General features: G+C 41.8%; 1 protein-coding gene and 1 pseudogene across 2 annotated transcripts; one reads left to right on the forward strand and one right to left on the reverse strand.

The window, feature by feature from the left end:
- Positions 1-1932: 1932 nt before the first annotated feature.
- RMP64 (ribonuclease MRP subunit p64) lies at positions 1933-20555 on the forward strand. Its single transcript, XM_079766471.1, has 9 exons — positions 1933-2055; positions 5528-5682; positions 8335-8414; positions 8849-8980; positions 9425-9502; positions 11463-11824; positions 12136-12197; positions 16467-16726; positions 19197-20555. The coding sequence occupies exons 1-9, from the start codon at positions 1953-1955 to the stop codon at positions 19657-19659; spliced, it is 1695 nt and encodes a 564-aa protein (XP_079622597.1). The 5' UTR covers positions 1933-1952; the 3' UTR covers positions 19660-20555.
- On the reverse strand, positions 11839-16571 carry LOC307096835 (myelin protein zero-like protein 1; annotated as a pseudogene). The gene is made up of 2 exons (XR_013815243.1): positions 16452-16571; positions 11839-15172 (listed from the first exon to the last, which is right to left on the reverse strand). The product of XR_013815243.1 is annotated as a myelin protein zero-like protein 1 (transcript).
- Positions 20556-22682: the final 2127 nt, after the last annotated feature.

Here is a 22682-nt window from a genome sequence, read left to right on the forward strand (position 1 = left end):
AGAGAGCAGAAACATGAATATATTACTTTACATTGCAAAGCAGATTTTGTAGATATTAAATTTAAAATTCTGAGATGGGAGATTATCCCATTTTTTTGGTGGCTCAATGTAATCACTGGGGTCCTTTTAAGAGGGAGATAGGCCTAGCCTCCATAGCATGAGAGAGAGAATGGAGGGAGACTAGAAGATGCTATGCTACTGCGTTTGAAAATGGGGCATGGGGACATGAACCAAGACATGCAGGTGGTCTCTGGAAGCTGGACAAAGCAAGGAAGTGAATGCTCCACTAGAGCCCCCACAAGGAACCAGCCCTGCTGATTTCAGTCCAGTGAGATTAATTTTGGACTTCTGACCTTCAGAAATGTAATATGATTGTATTATTGTTTTAAGTGACTAGTTTGTAGTAATTTGTTACAGCAGCAACAGGAAGCTAATACAGAGGCCAACTGTAGTAGTACATAAAGGGGTTATGGAGTGGGGAAGGAATGTTCAGGAAGAATTACTCGGAGGTGATGACACCAGAGCTGAGGAAGGGAGACTGTATTTCAGGAAGGTCCAGGTAGAGAAGTTAGTGAGTGCAAGGCACACAGGGAGCATGGGAAGTGTTTCAACAAGGCAATGCTACGTATATTAAACATTAGAAGTAATATCAACAATATTAATTCTGATAAATGTTTATTTGTATGCCAGGCACTGTTCTAAAGCATTTATAACTCTGTGAGGTAGAGACTATTATTATCTTCATTTTACTATAGAGATATTAACGTTTGGCGGAATTAAGTAATTTTCCTGACATCACAGGGCCAGCCAACCGGCAGAGCTTTAATTAGAACCTTGGCAGTGTGTCTCCAAAACCCACCAACTGCCTAATACACAACTGTGGGAACCTTAACTGCTTAAGTAAGGTGGCATCAGTGTGGCTGAAGATAAATGAACTATTAGAAAGATAACAATGAGGTGGGAATCAGCAGAGCTTGGAATATTGTCGAGTCTTATATTGAGGATGAAATTGATAGTCAGCCAACGTTCAAGTTTCTTTGATGTGATTCCGGTTTTGCTATCGCTCAAGATAGAGGAGTCCTGACTATCTCAAAGGAAATCACTCCTGAGTTACAACTTCTACTTTGCATAATCCTCTTTATTTCGTTGCTTTCTTTTCCCCTGATGTCTGAGGCGGAGTGCACACGCCAACTCAACTCTGGGCCTCAGTTTCCACATCTGTAAATTGCCTTGAAGTACTGTAGTTCCAAACTTGGTTGTGCCTTAAAATCCCCTGTGGGTAAGAGCATAAACCAAAGGCAGATTCCTCGCCCCATCTCCGAGATTCTGACTAATTCCGGGACCGGGCTTTCCCCCAAACTCTCCCAAGTGATGCTGATGAACGTCCAGGTTTCGGTGACTACCTGGGTCTTTTCCAGCTCAGGGTTTGGTGCACGATTCCGTGAAGGCCCCGCCCCTCCTCAGCCCCGCCCCCGCCTCTCGCGGCCCCGCCTCCCTCAGCCCCGCCCCCGCCTCTCGCGGCCCCGCCTCCCTCAGCCCCGCCCCCGCCTCTCGCGGCCCCGCCTCCCTCAGCCCCGCCCCCGCCTCTCGCGGCCCCGCCTCCCTCAGCCCCGCCCCCGCCTCTCGCGGCCCCGCCTCCCTCAGCCCCGCCCCCGCCTCTCGCGGCCCCGCCTCCCTCAGCCTCGCCCCCGCCTCTCGCGGCCCCGCCTCCCTCAGCCCCGCCCCCGCCTCTCGCGGCCCCGCCTCCCTCAGCCTCGCCCCCGCCTCTCGCGGCCCCGCCTCCCTCAGCCCCGCCCCCGCCTCTCGCGGCCCCGCCTCCCTCAGCCTCGCCCCCGCCTCTCGCGGCCCCGCCTCCCGCAGTCCCGTCCCCGCCTCTCGCGGCCCCGCCTCCCTCAGCCCCGCCCCCGCCTCTCGCGGCCCCACCTCCCGCAGTCCCGTCCCCGCCTCGCAAGATGGCTGCGGTGCTGCGCCGCCCGGAGCCTTGGAACCGCGTGACAATCCCAAAGGCGGGGAGCCGCAGCGCGGTGACGATACAGGACCCCGGCGCGGCCCTGGGTGAGTGAGGCGCCCCGAGTGGAGACCAGTCCGCAGGCAGCGGGCCGGCGGCCACGTGCGCGGGGGCGGGACTTCCTGAGCCAGCGGGGCGCGGGGAAGCGGCGCGGGACCGGCCCGGGGAAGCCTGGGCTCCGAGTTTCCCAAGGGGTCCGGGAGGGCCTGTGGCTTCCCAGCCCTCCTTGAACCCACGCGCCGCCGGAGCCCCAGCGCCCACGCCGCGCCGAGGGGGCGGAGAGGGCGGACGCGCCTGGGAACCTGTTTACCTTCCGTCAGTTTCCTGCCTCCGCCGGAGCCGCTGGGGGAGCCCCGTAGGCGCTCGGCGCCCACCGCGCTCTCCTGGGCCTCCGCTTACTCATTTGTAAAGTGGGGTTAGTCCTCCCTACCCGTCACCGCTTGTTGGGAGCCTCTAGTGATGCTGTTTTTTATTTTTATTTTGTAATATCCAACAAGTAACGGTGTATAATTACAGCAGTTAATCTAGATTTTCCGAGGCAGTTTCAGTTTTAAATGGTCTGCTCTATTATCACCCTGTGCGACTATAGTCATCACTATATACCCAGAAACTAGTACAGTGCCTGGCATACAGTACGCATCAAGCAACGCAGGCAAATGAATAACTGCATAATACTGACCTATTAGGTTTAAACTTATGGTCATGGACTATATTTAGAACAGTACATAAACAAGCTTTTTTTTTTTTTAACTACACATAAGTTTAAAATTCATTCTGTCAAACAGCAGTATTTATACTAGTAGTTAAAGGCAAACTTGGAAAAAATACTTGGCAGAACATATAATGGGCGATTAGTTTTAAAATGACTTTTATTTTTCAATTACAGTTGACATACAATATTGTATTAGTTTCTGATGTACCACATAGTGATTAGACATTTGTGTAACTTTGGAGGTGATCACTTCTTAAGTCTAGTATTGGGGCCCAGCCAGCCTGGCTCAGTGGTTGAGCACCGACCTATGAACCAGGAGGTGTCATGGTTCGATTCTGATGAGGCTGTGGGCTCCATCCCCAGTGTGAGTGTCTGATCGATGAGTCTCTCTCATCATTGATGTTTCTCTCCCTCTCCGGAATCAATAAAAATATATACATTTAGAAAAAGAAAAAAATATAAATCTAGTATTGGGAAAGTGCTCTTAAATTAGAGTGTATTGCCAATGTATGATGGGATTGCCATTTTTAGGCAGTAGGGCCTAGTAGTTAGGAGCTTGGCTCAAGAGCCAGATTGCCAAAGTTTGAGTGCTGGGCTTCCCTTTGCTGGGAATTGTCTTGTCTAACCCAGCGATTTTCAACCCTTTTCATCTCATGGCACACATAAACTAATTACTGAAATTTTGCAGCACACCAAAAAATGTTTTTTGCCAATCTGACCAAAAATAAAAAAGTATAATTTTGATTCATTCACACCAGATGGCTATTGTTGTGTTGGCTATTGTCATTTTTTAAATTTGAGAATCTAAGGGAAGAGGTCAGTGCCCCTGATTAAATAGTCAGGTATTGAATGTTTTAAAAATTCTTGCAGCATACGGGAAAGTCTCCAGTCTAACCTTTCTGCACTTGGACACATTTTCTAACAGGGATAGAAATAGTACCTGCCTCTTAGGGCTATTTTGAGGAAGGAAAGAGTTAATGTCATAGGTAAAGCATTTGGAACAGTGCCTGATACAGTAAATAAACAATTAAATGATATCTGTTGTTATGAAATGTTTTTAACCCATCTAATCATCACATCCTCTTGCACATCCATCTGTCCTACGCAGTTTGCAGATCATCTTCCTTCTTCCTCTATTCATAAATTCCTTAACAGGATTCCTTAACTGGAAATATACCAGCTCACTCCCCATCCCCAAGGCAACCCATTCTGGCTTCAGGTAGTTGGGACAAAAGAAGGTTCTCCATGTTGTGTAAAAACCTGCCTTTGTGTTATTCCCATACAGGGTGCTAGTGCTATCCTGTGAACCATACAGAATACACAGCTCTTCCGACTTGGGAACGGTTATCTCCGGCTGAGCCCGTGTTCAGTCAGGCATTCACCAAGTAATTTCCAGTTGCCATGCGAGTTTCTCTTTTCTTAATATATTCTTATCTTAAAGTGGTACTGAAATGCAGTATCTTTGTCTTTTAGTGCATGAATTTATCTAGTCTGTCTTGCTTTTTGTGCGTAACAAAATGGGGGATTCAGAGAAGTATATAATACAACATGTGCCCCACCTTCAAGGTACTAAAGGTGTAAGTGTGCACCAAATGACTGCAAAGTACTCCTGTGAAAGATTATTAAAATCATGATAAAATGTGATGCAGGTATACACACTTGTTTAACAGACATTCTCTTGATTTTTAGACTATATAATCTGTCACTGTTTTCTTCCAACTTCTTACATATTTAATTATTAATTACATCCTTAGAGTTAAGGCTAATTATGTATTTGTTTTTGGTTCCTTTAAAACAGCGATTTTCAATCAGTATGCCACAAGAATTTGTTGTTGTTGTTGTTGTTAATTCTCACCGAGGATATATTTCCATTGATTTTTAGGGAGAGTGGAAGAGAGAGGGAAAGACAGAGAGAAACAGAGAAACACATCGATTGGTTGCCTCCTGCATGAGCCCCGACCAGGGCTGGGCAGAAGCCTGCAACCAAGGTACGTGCCCTTGACTGGAATCGAACCAGGGACCCTTTGGTCCGCAGGGCGACACTCTGTCTACTGAGCCAAACTGGCTAGGGCCACAAGAATTTTTTAAACATGTAATACTTGACTGTTTATGGGCACTGACCTCTTTTCCCTTAGATTGTTAAATAAAAAAAATGACAACAAGCAACCCAACAATAGCTGCCTGGTGTGAATGAATCAAAATCATACCTATTTATTTGGTCAGTTCAGCAAAAAGTATATTTTGGTGTGCCACAGTAATTAGTTTATGTGTGCCATGAGATGAAAAAGATTGAAAAATGCTGCTTTAAGACTGATAAGGAGCCCTGGCCAGGTAGCTCAGTTGGTTAGAGCAGTGGTTGGCAAACTCATTAGTCAAAGAGCCAAATCAACAGTACAACGATTGAAATTTCTTTTGAGAGCCGAAAACCGACTTCTGCGCATGGGCCACGAAGTTTCAATCACACTGTACGTGCACGCCCGCACGTGGTATTTTTGTGGAAGAGCCACACTCAAGGGGCCAAAGAGCCACATGTGGCTCGCGAGCCGCAGTTTGCCAACCGCTGGGTTAGAGCATCATCCCAATTCCCGAAGGTTGCGGTCAGGGCACATACAAGAATCAACCAATGAATGCATGAATAAGTGGGACACCAAATCAATGTTTCTCCCTCTCCCCCTGCCTTTCTTTCTCTCTAAAATCAATAAATAAAATATCTTTAAAAATGAAGAAAGATGCTTCCTTCCTTCCTTTTATATAATATACTTAATGCAGAAATACATAGTAAGTCTTATTAAAATTCTCTGCTTTAGACCTTTGTATTGCAGCTGTACTTAAAGAATGCTGGCTTGTTACCCTGTCACTGAAGAGCCAGACCTTAGATGCAGAAACAGATGTGCTATGTGCAGTCCTTTACAGCAATCACAACAGAATGGGCCGCCACAAGCCCCATTTGGCCCTCAAACAGGTAAGGAGGAAGCCTTGTGTTTGAGACTCGGCATGTATACTTGATGAAGATGGAGATCACACTGCTACTTCATACTTTGTTATTTACAGAAACTGAGTCTAAACTTACAGATTCATGCTCTCTGGTTAATTTTCTACTCCCATTACTTAAGATAAAAAAGATGACTATTTCTTCATCAAAGAACTGGGATCATGGCCTTCCTTAAGTTTTCATGTCTGGGCAGCTTTATCTCCTTCTGAGTCTTTAATTCCAAAACCAAATTTATCTCAGGTTGAACAGATTTCTCCTCTTGGATTCCAACTTGTGAATAATAACCTAGTCAGAAAAATTTGGTGTTCCATTTTCTCTGCTGCTTCCTTTTATGTAGCTGTGCCATCTAACTGAATCAGTCAAAACTGCCTCTGCTTCTGGTCCCTTTTAGTTCTGGCTGCATCTTTTTTTAGCCATGCCAACTTTTAGTTGTCTTGCTATCCTACTAATCTTTCCTCCACTCTGATATATTCTATAAAGCAAAGTAGATTAATCACCTCAAACACAGCTTTGATTTTTAATGTTCCTTCATTGTCTCCTGAAGAAAGACTAAACCTCATAGGTTGGCTTATAGGATCCTCCATGATCTGTCCTATTCAGTTTTCCTAGCTCAGGCTTCTCTCTTGCCTTCATCTATTTTACATCCCAGGCAACCTGAATTCTTCATGAGTCCTCGCCATGTTTGTGCCCTCACCCAAGCTTTGCTTACCTGCTCCTGTATGTTTGGAAGGCCTAGTCCCCTCCATCTCGGCCTATTAAAAGCTTTCTCATCCTCTAAGTTCCATTTCAAGTCTTCTCGCAGTAATCAGTTCTTCCCAAGGGGTAACATGATGTTTATTATGGTAATCTCATTTTAAGTTGCATCTTTCTGATTAGTGAAGTTGAACTCCTTCTCTTTTTGTGATTCTTGGCTATCGGGGCTTCTCTTATGGCATTTGGCATGTCTGTGTTGCAGTACAGGCATTTGTGTACATGTTTCATGTCCCTGCCATCCCTTAGAGTAGGGAGCATGTCTCATGATGCTGCTACAATTAGTATTACTCTTACTACTACTGCCTTATATATCTGCTTAACATATCAGTTTACAAAGAACTTTCATCTACTTTAAGATTTATTTTTTTCTACCTTCAAAAGCTAGCTACTGGAATTACCTTCACTCTGATGTTCCCCAAAGGAGAATAGAAAATAGTCTTGATTCCTCTTCTGTGTGACAGTACTTTGAGTATATAAAGACTGTCTGCCCTGGCCAGTTGGGCTCAGTGGATAGAGTGTCAGCCTGCAGACTGAGGGATTCCAGGTTTGATTCCAATCAAGGGCACATACCTTGGTAGCAGGCTCAATCCCTGTCCCTAGTCGGGTGCATACAGGAGGCAACCAATTGATGTGTCTCTCTCATCATTGATGCTTCTCTCTCTCCTTTCTTCCTCCCTAAAATCAATTAAAAAAAAAATATATATATACACACACATAGTATATATAAAACTGTTCTTAACGTTTCTCCATGCTCTCTCTTCCTTGCTAAACTTCTCAAGCCCCCTCCCCGCCTTTGTGTAAACCATAGCTTACTTACTATGTTCCCCAGGTGCTTTACCATCTTGGTTTGTCAGTACTTCTCTCAAAGGATGGTGTCCATAATTAAAAGATGAAAAAGAGCTGACCCCAGAGAATTTAGGGATTGTTGCTGCCATTATTCTGAAAACCATTCTGTTAAGAGAGAATCCATAACTTTGATTGGATTTTTAGTAGCATATATGTAGCTCTAGCAAGATACTGTCTTTGCCAGTATCAGTGACCATCCAGATCTTGACATCCTTCAGTCTGGATGCAGTCCCATGCATGCCCTTTGTGTGGTATTTCCTGAGGACCACAGAATTCTTGACACATTTTATATAATGGATGGCTACCATTTTTTCCTTTTTTTTGATTAAAAATGCGATTGAATGCCTACTCAATGCTCAGTACTCAGTACAGTGGTGGGTAAAATAAACAAAACATATTGTTCTTATGGAACTTATAGTTGAGAGGAGAAAGGTAGTTTAATCAAATGTCAGATGGTGATAATTACAATGGAGAAAAAGAAAGTGCTGAGGGGATTGCAATTTTAAATAAGGCATATCTATTTTAATTTCAACATTTAATTAAATATATACATACACATATATATATACACACACACTAATTTACTAGTAAATTTTTAGTAACTAGAAATTGGTTAGTGTTTATTTCCCAGCATGCCTTGCACACAGTAGGTATTCAATATACATTTGTAAAACGAATAGACTGATCACTTTCCTAACTGAGCTTTCTGAAATTGAGCTTCAGAAAAATTATAATCTTGAGAATAATCTTATGCTTACTTTGGTGTACTTTATAGCATCACACATAATAAATTCTCAGTTATAATCTGATTTGAGAAATTTGTTTCGCTGGATAAATTTTAGATTTTTAGCCAGAAGCAATTGCTTTGAGTTACAGATTTCTTTACCCTTAAAAAAAGGGTATTCTGTGGTGTTCAGTATATTTCCATACTTTGAAATTTTGGTTTTCTTTGCTTTGCTGGTCCCATCAGTGGCCTTGTCTGTATTATATACATATGAATTTGAGCTGCTCTTCCCCTTTCAGGTTGAACAGTGTTTAAAACGTTTGAAAAACATGAATTTGGAGAGTTCAATTCAGGATCTGTCTGAGTTGTTTTCTTCCAAGTAAGTGGTCAGTTGCTTTGTGGTGAGAACTCTGTCTTGCTGTGATCTCCCTTTGGATTTTTTTACTCCTTGGTGTTGGAATATAACCAATTATACCTCAGTTATACAAGGGTTGTTTTAATAAGGGGCGCTGGTATTTGTGGTAATCTCCGTTTGTTGGCTTGTGGGAGGGACTGGTGTCACTTGAAATCTGGGACATAAGATTATATTGAAACATCATTGTCCATGAAATTCAGTGAGTCCTATTTGAGCATAACTAGCTCAAATTGAGCTTAAAGGAACTTTGTACTTGAATACTTTCTATTTCCAATCTAGTTCTTTTATAAATGTAACTTAACAAAATCCAAATTACTTTGGTTCTCTTTTCCAACTTTGTATATAAAAGTAGTTTAAATTTAATAATGAAAGTAATATACTTTTCTGTTTTTGTCAAGTGAAAATCGACCTGTAGCTGCCAAAGCGTGTGTCATCCCCAGCCAACCAGTGGTGGAATTTGTGTTGATGAAGATTTTGGGAGCCTGCAAATTGTTACTTCGCTTGTTAGACTGTTGCTGCAAGACATTTCTGTATCCTTGAAGCAACTGAAATACCTTTTTCTCAGTTGGAATTGTTTGGATAAGTTTAGTAGTATTTCTGTTTGAAAGCTAGGGGGTCTGTAGGAGTTATAACCTATGGAATTCTTATAAATCTGCTTCTTGGCCTCCTTTCCCCAGGAATTGCTTCATACAACCATTGCCAGAGACTGCCTATCTCTCATATGTATTATCCTGAGGACATTGACAGAAATTCTTAATCTTAGAAACTAAACCTTGGGAACTTAGTTTAATAATGAGAGCTCTAGCAGAGCATATACAACTGTATTTTTAAGTTTCCATGAGTTAAATAGAACATGTTTTAAGGCTTTAATTCCTCAAAAAAATTCTATTTTCAATCTAGTTCCTTCAAAAACGTAACTTACAAAAATCCAAATTACTTTGGTTCTGTTTTCCAACTTTAACTTAATTCTTCAGCTTGACTGTGAAACACCTAGGTTTGCAAGAATTCATTATTTTAAACCTTGTGATGGTTGGGCTGGTGAGCAGGTTATGGTATGTATGTACACGCCTTTAAATCATTCATTTCTTTTTCATATCTTTAACTCAGCCTAGGTTTCTGACTAGTTTTCATATTTATTTTCCCAGGGGATGCTGAACTTGTGGGATGTGGGGTGGATTTGGAAGCTAAGTGTTTTATCTCAAAAGATTAGGCTTTAAATCTGAAGGCAAGAGACCACCTCAACACTAAACAATTAAGCAAATGAAATCCTAGGATTAGCCATTAGAGTAATAAAAAAAATCATTGCTGTAATCATACAGCAATTGGCCCATTTAAAGTGAAGGTCTTTCTGGGCAGGCTGTATCAATCAATTCTTTTTGCCTCTAGATTTATAATTTTTAATGGCATGACCTTCTTTATGAGCTCCAGATTCTTTTTCTCCACCTCAAACACCACTGCTTTTTGAAATACAGTTAGTTGATATAAGAACACTAGAAGTAGCTGCAAGGTAAAGAGACCTTCTCTTGCATCTCTATATATTACTAGAGGCCCAGTGCACAAAATTGGTGCACTTGGGAAGTGGGGGGTCCCTCAGCCCGGCCTGCACCCTCTCCCAGTCTGGGAGCCCTCAGGGGATGTCCCACTGATGGCTTAGCAGGGAGTGGGCCTAAGCTGGCAGTCAGACATCCTTAGGGCTGCTGCAGAGGTGGGAAGAGGCTCTGTGAGCCTGGCTTCTGGCTGAGCAGCGCACCCCCTTGTGGGAGCGCACTGACCACCAGGGGGCAGCTCCTGAGTTGAGTGTCTGTCCCCTGGTGATCAGTACATGTCATAGTGACTGGTCGTTCTGTGTTCGGTCGATTTGCATATTAGCCTTTTGTTGTATAGGATGAAGCTTACTTGATGGATAATTGGACTCGGAACCTGCCCATATTTGTAAAGAGACCATATTTGGGCCATTTTAGACAATTGGGATGGTTATCTCTAAATTTAAACTAAAAAAAATACAAAAATTGTCTTTGGAGATTAAAAACCTTGCTTTGCTATCTTAACCTGGATATCTTAACAACTGTTTCCAGTCATTCTGTTTTTCTACTTATTCTTAGAGGTAAAAATGTTAAAATTACTAATCATATTATTTTAAATGTCAAACAATCATTCTTGTCTATAATGAAAATAACTAAGCTCTTGTGATTACAACAATAAAACATGCTTATTTCAAGAAATTTTAAAATGCAGGAAAAAATGTAAAGAACCTGAAATTTACCTAAAATCTCACCACCTAGATAAAACCAAACTTAGGATTTTGGTGCATATCCTTTGAGACAGCTTTTTCATTTAGTATTGCTTTTTTTAAAAATATATATTTTATTGATTTTTTACAGAGAGGAAGGGAGAGGGATAGAGAGTTACAAACATCGATGAGAGAGAACATTGATCAGCTGCCTCCTGCACATCCCCACAACCAAGGTACATGCCCTTGACCAGAATCGAACCTGGGACCCTTCAGTCCGCAGGCCGATGCTCTATCCCCTGAGCCAAACTGGTTAGGGCTTCATTTAGTTTTAAGTAACATTTGTTGTGTGTGTGTGTGTGTGTGTGTTTTAAATCATTGATTTTTAAAATATATTTTTATTGATTTCAGAGAGGAAGAGAGAGATAGAAACATCAATGATGAGAGAGAATCATGGATTGGCTGCCCCCTGCACACCCCCTACTGGGGATCAAGCCTGCAATCTGGGCATGTGCCCCTGACTGGAATCGAACCTGGTACCCTTCAGTCTGCAGGCCAACTCTCTATCCACTGAGCCAAACTAGCTAGGGCTTAAGTAACATTTTGTACTTGGGTTTTTCTATTAAGGCTAGATTAATCTGACTATTTGCAAATATGTGCGATAGGGTTTTTTATCTTTAGTGGTAAGTTGATAGGCATTTATTTTCAGCTTTGAATTGTAGTAATTATATAATCTGCAAATTGTAGTTACTGGTTAATTCATGATCTATTTCTTTCTCTAGGGTTCTCTATAAAGGTGTTTTAAAAAGGTTGATTTCTTTATATGAACCATTGTTTGGATTGCTTCAAGAAGTCTCAAGGATTCAACCATTGCCTTACTTCAAAGATTTTACCTTTCCTTCTGATATTGTTGAATTTTTAGGACAGCCCTATTTAGAGGTCTTTAAGAAAAAAATGCCTACAGCTTTTGCAGCTAAGGGAGTAACTAAATTGCTAAATAAACTGTTCTCAACAAAAGAACAGTCACTGAGGTGCAGTGAAGAAACGTCACATAGGATTTCCAAAAACGCTAATCAAATGAAGATCAATGTACAGAATAATGTGGATCTTGGACAGCCAGTAAAGAATAAGAAAATCTTCAAAGGTAATATGCTTTGATATAGCACATACTTTAAAAAAAGTTGAAATTACAAATATATTCATGGGTTGTGTAGAAGAAATCCCATACCTTTTAATTTTAACACGCATTGATTGTCTTCAAAGAGGTATGGTAATACCTGTGTTTTCTAAGTTTGAACACTTAAAGTTGTTTGTTCCTGTTGTTTCATAGTTCTTTGCTTGCTTCCTCTACTTTTTTTTAGTAATTTGGCAAGAAATATCGTCATGCACTTAAGAATTTGTTGATTTGAAAATGGTATGCCTAAGTTTTTGTATTTGATCTTTCCATCTCCACAGCAAAGTCATCAGAATTTGATGTGAGGGTGTTCTGCGAACAGCTGAAACACAGAGCTATTCAGGTTTGGGTTATTTTAATATAGCTTGATTTCTGCTAATGTATACAGTAGATGCCACTTACCAAGGACATAGATTGAATCTTACTTCTGTTTTTTATCCCTAGCTCTAAGCTTAGTGCCATCTTAGTTCTCAGTCTGCTTCTGAGTGGAGGCGCTCCAAGGGATTTTAGTGCATCGAGTTAATTCAGTTAATAAAGTGCCTTCAGAAACATTTTATTGAGTTTTGCTAAAACTGTAAAGTGACCCTAGGATCCGTCGTAGGTGTAAATTATACTGTAGCTTAAGAGAATTGGCCTTGCAGTCATAGAGAAATGGTTTTGAGTCCTTTAGTTTGTACTAGCTGCGTGACCTTATGTAAGTTTCTTGACTTGTTCATATCTCTATTTTCTAATAGTATGTACCTCATGGGGTTGTGCCATTTAATGCAAGTAAAGTTCCAACATAGAGTCAGGAGTACGGTAGATACTTAATTGGTGTTAGATGTGATTAGCAACTTTCAGTGTCATTATCATCCTCCTCATCATGAGGCTTCCATTTCTTCCTGTCCAGGTTTAAACTTCAACACGACTCCTTAGTCAGTGTCTGTAAATTCTTTTTGTTCTGGACCTAACAATATGTATGTCAGTGTCACCCTCTTTCATCTGGTAACTACTTGACTTCTGTTACCCTTTGTCTTCTCAAAATTGTTTTTTTCTGGTTTGCTTCATGGGTTATTTCTTACATTCTATTTAAGAATTCTGTCATTTCTAATGTCAGAGTACTTTCTTGAACATTTACAAGGCTTCCAGCTTGCATTTACATTATGTCCAATTCATAAGTTCCAGAGGGAGGAATAATAATGATAATAATAATGGCTAATACATACTTATATTGCATTTACTCTTTGTCAGGCATTGTCCAAAATATATATATATTTTGTTCAAAAGTGTTTATTTATAAATTAAACAGTGCACTAGACATGTACTGTATATAAGAACGCTTAAAACAGGGATCATTTGGGGGTCTGGAGTGGATTAGTTCAGTTTACATGATTTCTAATGGGAAAAGATGATTCCGTTTTTGAACAGTCTTCTGGGACGAGTTAAGTGCGGGAATGGAGGTTCCATGTACCCCATTCCTGCCCACCTGGAAGGAAATGAACTCCTCCCCTGCAGCTGCCACTGGTTTCCAGCAGCAAAGAAAGTAACTGACACCTGCGCTCTCCTCCCCAGGCCGCCAGCTCCTCCTCAGGCCGCGGCTCCTATTTCAGTTCCATGTACAGGGCTCTGGTCTGAGAGACCAAGGAAGACTGGCCCGGCAGCTATCCCTGCTGATCTTGCTGTGATGAACAAGCTGACAGGAAAGGGTGTAACCTTAAAGTCCCTGTGACCACTTAGGAAGCAAAAATGCCCTTTGCTTTAGATCAGGGGTGGGGAACCTTGGACCCAAGGGCCGTATAAGCTTGCAAAAGGCATCAGGGTGAGTTAATTAAATGTTTGACCAAATACAGCAGACTAATTTTTAAGTTGATAATTTTGTCTGGCTCGAGAATGATACTAGAAATATCCAAGTGGGCACTTGACAGAAAAAAGGTTCCCCACCCCTGCTTTAGAGAGGAAAAAACCAACAAAAATTTCTCAAATTGTCTCCAAGTGGCATAGCTAACGGGTGTTTCCTAAAAACTACAACCAAACAGTCGGAACAGACAGTGGGGGACAGGCCACCCTGGCTATGTCTCCCGCACAGTATCTTCATTCTCCAACTACAATAAATGCTAAGACTGTTAAGCCCTTAGACAAAAAGGCCAAGTCTGTTGGGATACTAAGAGATCGCTACATCACCATTAAGGCACACCATATCCCAATGATGTGACAGGAATGTTGCTGAATTTCCCCAACTGTAAATGACCCTGGATGCAAAAAAGAAAAAAACAAACAGCGAGACAATTTACATATTTTAGAATCATATCATTTCATCATGCACCACTGCTCCTCCCATCCGAAGATTAAATAGGAGATTTATACATATCCTTTACATCTCTCCGTGCCTGTCCGTGCCCGGGCCACACGTGCTGTGGGCCACACTGCTGCACAAGAGTGCCGTTTGAATTTGTTTCTCGCTTAGGATATGATCTGGGTCTTCTCTTAATTTTCCGGATGTCCGCGTACACCACAGACTCTGACTTGTTCATCTTGCACTGTGACGTCCACCAGAGCGGTCTAACTGCGTATGTGACTGGGTCCCGCTGTAACCCGGCTACCAGCTTTTCCTGCTGTAGAGGACAGCCAGGATCATGCTGATGAGGAGGGTGAGAACCACCACCACGGCGGTCACTATACCCACCACCCCCCAAACCGGAAACGTGGGCGACACCTCTTTCGCTACAACGTAGAGGCGAATGTATCCCGGGTAGCCGACGATGTCGGGAGGGTTTTTGACATCACAGATGTAGGTGCCGTTGTGGATAAACTGCATATTTTTTATGTTGATCGATGCGTCTTCCTTGTCGAGGTCTCCAGCCCAGGTGACCCTGTCCTTGAATGGCGGGTAATCCCCGATGTACGCTTGCCCTTGGGAGTAGTGGAAAAAGGACACGGTGGTGTGGGATCCCTCTGGCTGGAAGCTCCAGGAGGCGGTGGTCGACGTGCTGGTGGTGTTCGCAGACTTGAACGTGCACGGCAGCTTCCCTTGTGTCCCATTTGCCACGTACATTTCTTTTGGCGTGTGTACCTCCAAGGCTGATACGCCAGCAGTCAACAGCCCGAGCGCCGCCGCCAGCACCGACCACAGACAGCGCCGGCCGCCCAGGGTCGCGGTCCCGGCCCCGGCGGGCGCGGCCATCGTCGTCCGCTGCAGCCCCGCGGCCGCGCCGGGTTCGCTCCGCGCAGGGGCGCCGCCTCGCCGCCACCTCACCCAGTGGCACCTCCGCGCCGCGCTGTCCAAAATATTTTAACTCCTGTAATCCTCACACAAGTCCTGTGAGAGAGGGGTCATCATTACTTTCCATATTTCAGGTGAGAAAATCGAGGTGCATAGAGATCAAGAAACTTGCTTAGGCTTCGTGGCAAATATGGGGCAGAGCTGGGAGTGGAGTGCAGGCAGTTTGGTTTCATAATCTGTTCTTTCCCATTTACACCAGTCTCCAGAATAGTTTTTCACCCCTGTTTTAAGAACTGTGGCTCTCTCTGACCCTGAAACTTCTGTAGTCCGTCCACCTGTTCCTAGGATTTGAAGTTGGTTGGTCAGCATCCCTCTTATTCATGACTCACTACCACATTTTTTAGCAATTAGCACTCATATGCTTAGTTTGCTTTCAGATGACTTCTTTAACCAATCACCAACACAAAGCATTGGCAGGTTTCTACTTTTATATTTTCTACTGGTTTTTATATTCTTGAGGATAAGAAATTTGGAAGAAGGTACGCTTTGATTGAAGGATGGAAGCAGACATAATATGTGGCATAATTTCATAAGTAGTAAGGTTGATAAAATTCAAACTTGACGTAATACAGAAAGGTGGATTGAAGAGACAAAGGTGCAACATCAAAAGATGGTTAAATTTAAATTGAAAATAGTACTTAGTTAAGCATTTTAACATATGTTCAGCAGTCATCCCTGACTTCATGTGTCTTTAGTAACATTTATAACCCATCATTGAGGAAGGTGACTCGGGGTATAGAAGGAAGTGAAGAACAAGTTGTGGGAGTCCAGGAGAGGAAAGAGGCTCTTCAGTGATTCTTTTCCCCCACCAGATAGGCTTTGACCAATATTTAATCATGTGGAGTTTTATTATTATGTGTAGGTGAAAGAGATATGTGTTAGAATATTTATATTGTTTTCTGTGTGCAATTGAATTCAGGTGTAGATGGGATCTATTGTAGCACAGAGGGGGACAAATTTTGTGTTAGGAGCAATGAATAAAAAATTAAGTTTTTTAGGACAAAAGGAAAGTACAGTGAACAAAAAAGGTTTTTCTTTTTTAAAAAAAGACCAATTTTCAGCCTGCCCAGCATGGCTTAGTTGATTGAGCATCAATCTATGAACTAGAAGGTTTGATTCCCGGTCAGGGTACATGCCCAGTTGCAGCTCAATTCCCAGTGTCGGGCATGCAGGAGGCAGCCAATCAATGATTCTCTCTCATCATTGATATTTCTCTCTTCCTCTCCCTTCCTCTCTGAATTTAATAAAAATATATTTTAAAAGACGGATTTTCAAATTTTGATAGTCTGAGTCAACTTTTCTCTATTGTTATATATTTACAGTTCAGTAACAAATCACCTTTCCATATTTCAGAAGGCCAGCTTTGAATTTAAATGTCCTCAGTCCCAACTAAAGGCAACGAAACATTCTCCTCAGAAAGTGATAGGAACTCCCGGTGCCACCGCTTTTGTGCAAAGATTCCAAGAGGCTGAGACTTTCATACAACTTTCTGAAGAAATCCAAATGGCGATTCTGTGGTGCAGGAGCAAAAAACTCAAGGCTCAGGCTTCCTTTCTGGGCAATAAACTTCTTAAAAGTAACCGCCTTAAACATGTGGAAGCTCAAGGTTATAGGTAGGTATCTTACAAAAATTATGTTCCTTTTTTTGTTGTTATTTAGGGAATAGTATATACAAGTCAGCTTTCTTTAAAATGGGAAAGGGGGCTAAATGGAATCTACTCCATCTGCAATTTTACTTGCTGCTTTTGTTGGGCAAAATTGTATCACTGGGAGGAGTAAACTTGATTAACACGTTAAGCACCAGCCTGTTTTGTGTTTTGTCACCAGTGACTGGGCGCTTAATGTGTTAATTGGATTTATTCATTTATACTCTTCATCATTCTATTCATTTATTCAGAAGCATTAGGAATGTCTGGGGATACAACTGTATGTGAAACAAACTTAATCCTCACAGGATGCTAGCTTTAGTAGAAATGGTGGCCAGTCTGCCCACAGCTTCAGAGCAGCAGGATGAGTGAGTGAGAGCAGATGAAGAAGGTGCCTGCCTTCTACAAGGGCACACACCATACTCCGAGGTCAGGGTCAGGTGATGTTCGTTCACAGGAGCTAGACTCTCCGTGTACTGCTTTCTTACTTGCATAGAACTGCCTAAGGATAGTCATCTTTGATTGTGAGCCAGTAAGTACTGCTTGAAATAATACATGAAATTAGACACTTTAGGGCTTTATTTTTATTGAAAAAAATAATAGATGCTCACAGTAACAATGTCAGCCACAAATGGCAATAAAGATCCTTATTCCCCCTTCACAGAGGCAGTCCTTCTGACCAGGTTTTAATGTATCCTTCAAGCAATATTCTGTGCGTCCACTATAATTTCTTACCTATAGTTAGACATATATCTATTCAGGACTTTATAATGGTTCCCATTTTGTCTAAAATTAATTTTTTTTAAATTTATGGAAAAAATATTCTCATTTTAGTAAAAAATTTAATATAGTAAGGGTTTTGTAACAAGTTTTGATTAAAGGATATGGGAGAAATTAAGTATTCCTCAGGAATGAATTTCTGGAAGGGTTTTCACATTGGGATCCCCACAAAGCCTTTCCATCTAAAAGGGATCTTCAGGGTGGGAACAGCCGGAGATGGAGAGAATTAGAATTGTCTTGCTCAAGATTGGGTTTAATGTCAGGGGTAAATGAAGCAGAGATGAAAATCATTAAAAGTTCATGAAAAGGATAACAAACTAGTGTTTATTTGGTTAAACCATTATTTTGTATTTCACAAATACATAGTGCTGTTTTGCTGTTTAAGATGTAGGATATTTTAAATCTACTTCGTGTCCACAGTAATTGTGGGGTAGGCAGTATTATCCCCATTGAATAGGTGAGGAAATGAAGGGTTTTGCTCAGGGTGTTGGAGATGTTCAAGTCAATTCAGATCCTCTGTTTTCATCCTTTCTATTTCCACTTCTTAAAAATATAATTTTATTGATTTCAGAGAGGAGAAGGAGAGAGAGATAGAAATATCAATGATGAGAGAGAATCATTGATCGACTACCTCCTGCACACCCCCTACTGGGGATTGGGCCCACAACTCAGGCATGTTCCCTGACCAGGAATCGAACTCTGACCTCCTGGTTCATGGGTCGATGCTCAACCACTGAACCACACTGGCTGGGCTGTATTTCTATTTCAACTGGGAAATATATCTAGCCTCTCCCCACTTAAAAAGACAAGAAAAACAGTTTGGAGACAGAGATCAGTAATTAATAACATTACAATGGGCTTCCACAAAGTTCTATATGTTTAAAGAGGAAGAGGGGAGGATGGTTGGGCAGGAAGTACAGGCGCATGGCTAATCTTTCTGAAATCTGACTATGGCAAACAGTGAGGCAGTTAGCAAGGTACCAGTGCACCTTGTGGCAGTGCACCCTACTCAGAAGCAAAACACCTAAATCAATCAGTTATTTGAGTTCTGAATTCCCAAACTTGAAGATGATACAGATGAATCACAAATTGGGTAGCTCAAGGCTGTCTGTCTTGTGTGCTAGAAGCCCTGTCTTCTCATTCTTTATATAAACTCATTCACTTTTATTCCTTTTTTCTTATTCAGTTCCTGCTACAACAGGAAGTTGTTTATACAGAAATGGATGAATGCACCCTCACAGACTTTTTCTATTTGAGATACATCCTTTCCCCAGTTCCACTTCAATTAACTACATTATGAACAGATTAGCAATTATCAGGAAAAAGCTCTGGCACTAAGTATGGAGGTATCGCACCACTAAGCTACCTTGTTAGGCAGTTGTAGGAGCTACTTTACTTTGGGAATATAATGGGGACACATTTGCCTACAACCTGAATGAGGGAAGTTGTGCTCTGAAAACAGATTTGAGTTGAAGCTCCTATTTCCTTATTTTTCATCATGATTCATCATTTCATCAGGGGTTGTACACAAGAATGAGACTTAGATAAATTGTGTATTTTCTGTTGGAAGTTGGTGAAAAGGAGACAAAAGTTTTTGAGAATGTTTTCTCGGCCATTTAACAATCTCAGATTTTTCCTTTCTCTCTGTCCTTTAAAGTTTGCCCAAGAAACTAGAGTGCATAAAAACATCGATTTGCAACTGCCTTCTTCGTGGCTCAGATAGCAAAACTTCAAAGCATCATTTGAGGCTAAGAAGATCACAGAATAAGTTTTTACTGAGACAGAGAAAACCACAGAGAAAGTTGCAGCCGACGCTTTTAAAGGAAATTCAGCAGCCCCCTCAAGGGACTCAGAGTTCTACAGATATCAGTAAACGGAGACTCTCACACCGAGCAGTTCATAAAACTAATCTCTACGCTAACAGTAAGCAACTCTTGAGTAGCAGAGCTTCAAATCCTGTCATACAAACTAAGGAGAAACAAAATCATGAAAATCTTACAGGAAGCAATGAAAATGAAAGGGATTCATGGACAATGATGCAAATAACTAAACATAATACATCAAGAAACATTAAGGAGACAGATGACATTGATGATATTTTTGCTTTAATGGGAGTTTAGATACTCATCTGTGAGACTTTTAAGTGATCAGCAAACTCGTCCAGTGTTCTACTGTTTTAAGTGGAACTCCTGAGATCTGGAAAGATCTGAAAGCACCACTTGGATTCGAGATTTACTGCAACATTGATAGCAGTTCATTTCAGTTCAATAAACATTTATAGTAGCTTTGTGTCATTTAATTGGCAGTTGTTAGACTATTAAATAGTCCAATTTGCCAGGTGTTAAGATGAAAAATCTATATCCTGCCCTTGAAAAGCAGATATCCTGACTGAATCTGGTAGGTCCCTGAAAAATAGTAATTTTATAACTTACCTGGGAATAAAGACCCGATTACTTAGGTTTGCAAAAACCTACTCCGAGCCTTATAAAAAATGGGGAGAGGAGGTGGGGTGTAGCAAGGAAGCACCTAAAAGGCCCCTTTGGCCTTACTGGCTCCATTATAAATAAGTCCACTTCTGCACATCAAGGTTTATAGCTTCTATGGTAGTGCTGTCTTGTTGATACATTAAAGTTGATCATTAAAGGAACCAGGGTCAGGCGCAAACATTATTTCACTTTATTTGTTCACCTTATCTCATAGAAGAGGATGTTAAAATGCTTTGGGATTTTTCCAAGTTTGTGGGATTTTTGTTTGTTTTACTTATAGGGTATGTGTGTCTGATTCTGGAAAGGATATACTGTAATGTGACCCAGGGTTATACATGAAATATAACAGGATAAAACAAAGTGGAAGTAGGTGAGAAAGGTAAATGAAAAAATAGAATTAGGAGACACAAAATATACCCGGATATGTGGCTAACCATCCTATATAATAAAGAGGTAATATGCAAATTAACCCTCAAAAGATGACTGCCTACGACCAGGCCGGCAGGGGGGTTAGTGAGGGACCACCAAATGACTGAACAAGCAGGCTGTGTGGGGTGACCAGGCCAGCAGGGGGGTTACTGAGGGACAACCAAACGACAACAGCAGGCTGCGTGGGGAAACCAGGCTGGTGGGGGGGCCAGGAGGGGTGACCAGGTCAGCAGGGGGTGCAGATGGGAGTGACCAGACTGGCAGGGAGGGTAGTTAGGGGTGACCAGGCCAGCACGGGGGGCAGTAAGAGGCAACCAGTCTGGTGGGGGAGGGGGGCAGTTAGGGGTGATCAGGCTGGCAGGGGGGGCAGATGGGGGCAATTAGGCTGGTGGGGGGGGGGCAGTTAGGGGCGATCAGGCCAGCACGCAGAGGCAGTGAGGGGTGATCAGGCCGGCGGTGGGAGGGGAACAATTAGGGGCGATTAGGCAGGCAGGCAGGTGAGCGATTAGGAGCCAGCAGTCCAATTTTGTGAAAGGGATGTCCAACTGGCGGTTTAGGCCCAATCTCTGGGATAGGGCCTAAACCAGCAGTTGGACATCCTCTGAGGGGTCCCGGATTGGAGAGGGTGCAGGCTGGGCTGAGGGAATCCCCTCTCCCCCGTGCACAAATTTCATGCACTGGGCTTCTAGTAAATTCATAATTTGGGACTGATGCTGTCATCCGATATTTGTATGTTGCTTGTTCAATTGTTCCAAGAGGGTAAACTTAGGTATTTTCAAACAATGGTGTGAAGTTTGAGGTAATTTTGCAAATGTTCTAGCTTACTAGAAAGGTTAATAAGCTTCTCTTTGTTAAGTAGGTTGTAGCTTTAAGTTTTATGTTATACAGACTTATAAAAAATGAAACAGTGCTTTCATATATACTGCATCCTTTTCCTTAGCCATCCTATCATTTTCTTCTATTTCCTTTCCCTTCTATATCTGGCCTTGCTCGTTCCCTTTGTGCTTCTGCACATTTCCCCTTATCTCCAATGGTTTTCAAACTTTAGGCTGTTTGAGAATCACCTAGTGGGTGGTTTAAAAGCACTGATTCCTAGTCCCTTCTGAAGAGATAAACACAGCCACAAAATAAAGCCACAAATTTGCAATTTTAATAAGGAGCCCAGGTGATTTTGATGCAAGTAGCCCAAAATGCAGTCAGATGAATACTGGTTTAGCTTCCTTTCCCAAAAGTTGAACACTCTGATTTAATGCACAGTTTTTAATCAATCTTGAGTGACTTTTCAGTTTCTATTTCTCCTAGCTTCCTACTAAGTGGTAGTAGCTACTAACCACCTTAAAACATGGACAATAGCAAGATCTCATTCATGACAAGTCTAGAAATAGCCATCAGCTTCTAAGATTCTAAGACTTACGGTCCAGTCTTGCTTCTGCTTTTATTTGCTCATGACCACTGAGCTAGTCAGTTTCCTTGGGTTTAGGTTTCTTCATCTGAAGTAGCATTATTGTTCAAGAATCATACACTTTTACAGTTGAGACAAGATTATCCCTCATTGGAAAAACTCGAGTCAGTGAGTTATCTAAGAAGGTAAAACTATAAAGGCCAGAATGGACTATGAACCTAGCCCTCTTTTCCATATTATTAATGTTTCTTGGAGTAAGTTTCTCCATCTCCTTTTCTTATCTTGTGCCCCTTACAATTCTCAGAAAAATAGTAAAAAGCTTCATATGATGTAAGGTTCAAGTCTACAAAATGATAATTTATATATATTTATAAGGAATGTAGTATTCTATATCAGTTAATTTTCCAAACAACTTAAATTCAAATGTTTAAAATTATTAAAAGTAAAATCTAAAATAAAACCATAATTTACCTAGTAAATTAGGTTAGAAAATACTGTAGTGTCATAGTGAATACCAATTTAACTACTTCTGGTGGCATTAGAACAGTCAAGTCATTTATAAGAGAAGTGTGGTGAGACTTCCCCTGTGCCTTCAAATCCTCTTGACCTTCTCTAGCTGCTGCCATAATAAACAATTTGGAGTAGAACTAGACAACTGTACCTTGCCTCCTACTCCAGGGACCTCTCACTTCTTGCCTCTTGGCTTCTGACAAGCTGCAGAAACTGCTTGGCCCTTGGTGTACAACTCGGAAGAGGTGTGGGTCATCCTCCCCCTTTAAGGACAATTCAGAGGCATCTACACTAATAAAAGCGTAATATGCAAATT

The sequence above is a fragment of the Cnephaeus nilssonii genome, assembly GCF_951640355.1.
Source record: "Cnephaeus nilssonii genome assembly, chromosome: 3".
Classification (NCBI taxonomy): Eukaryota; Metazoa; Chordata; class Mammalia; order Chiroptera; family Vespertilionidae; genus Cnephaeus; species Cnephaeus nilssonii.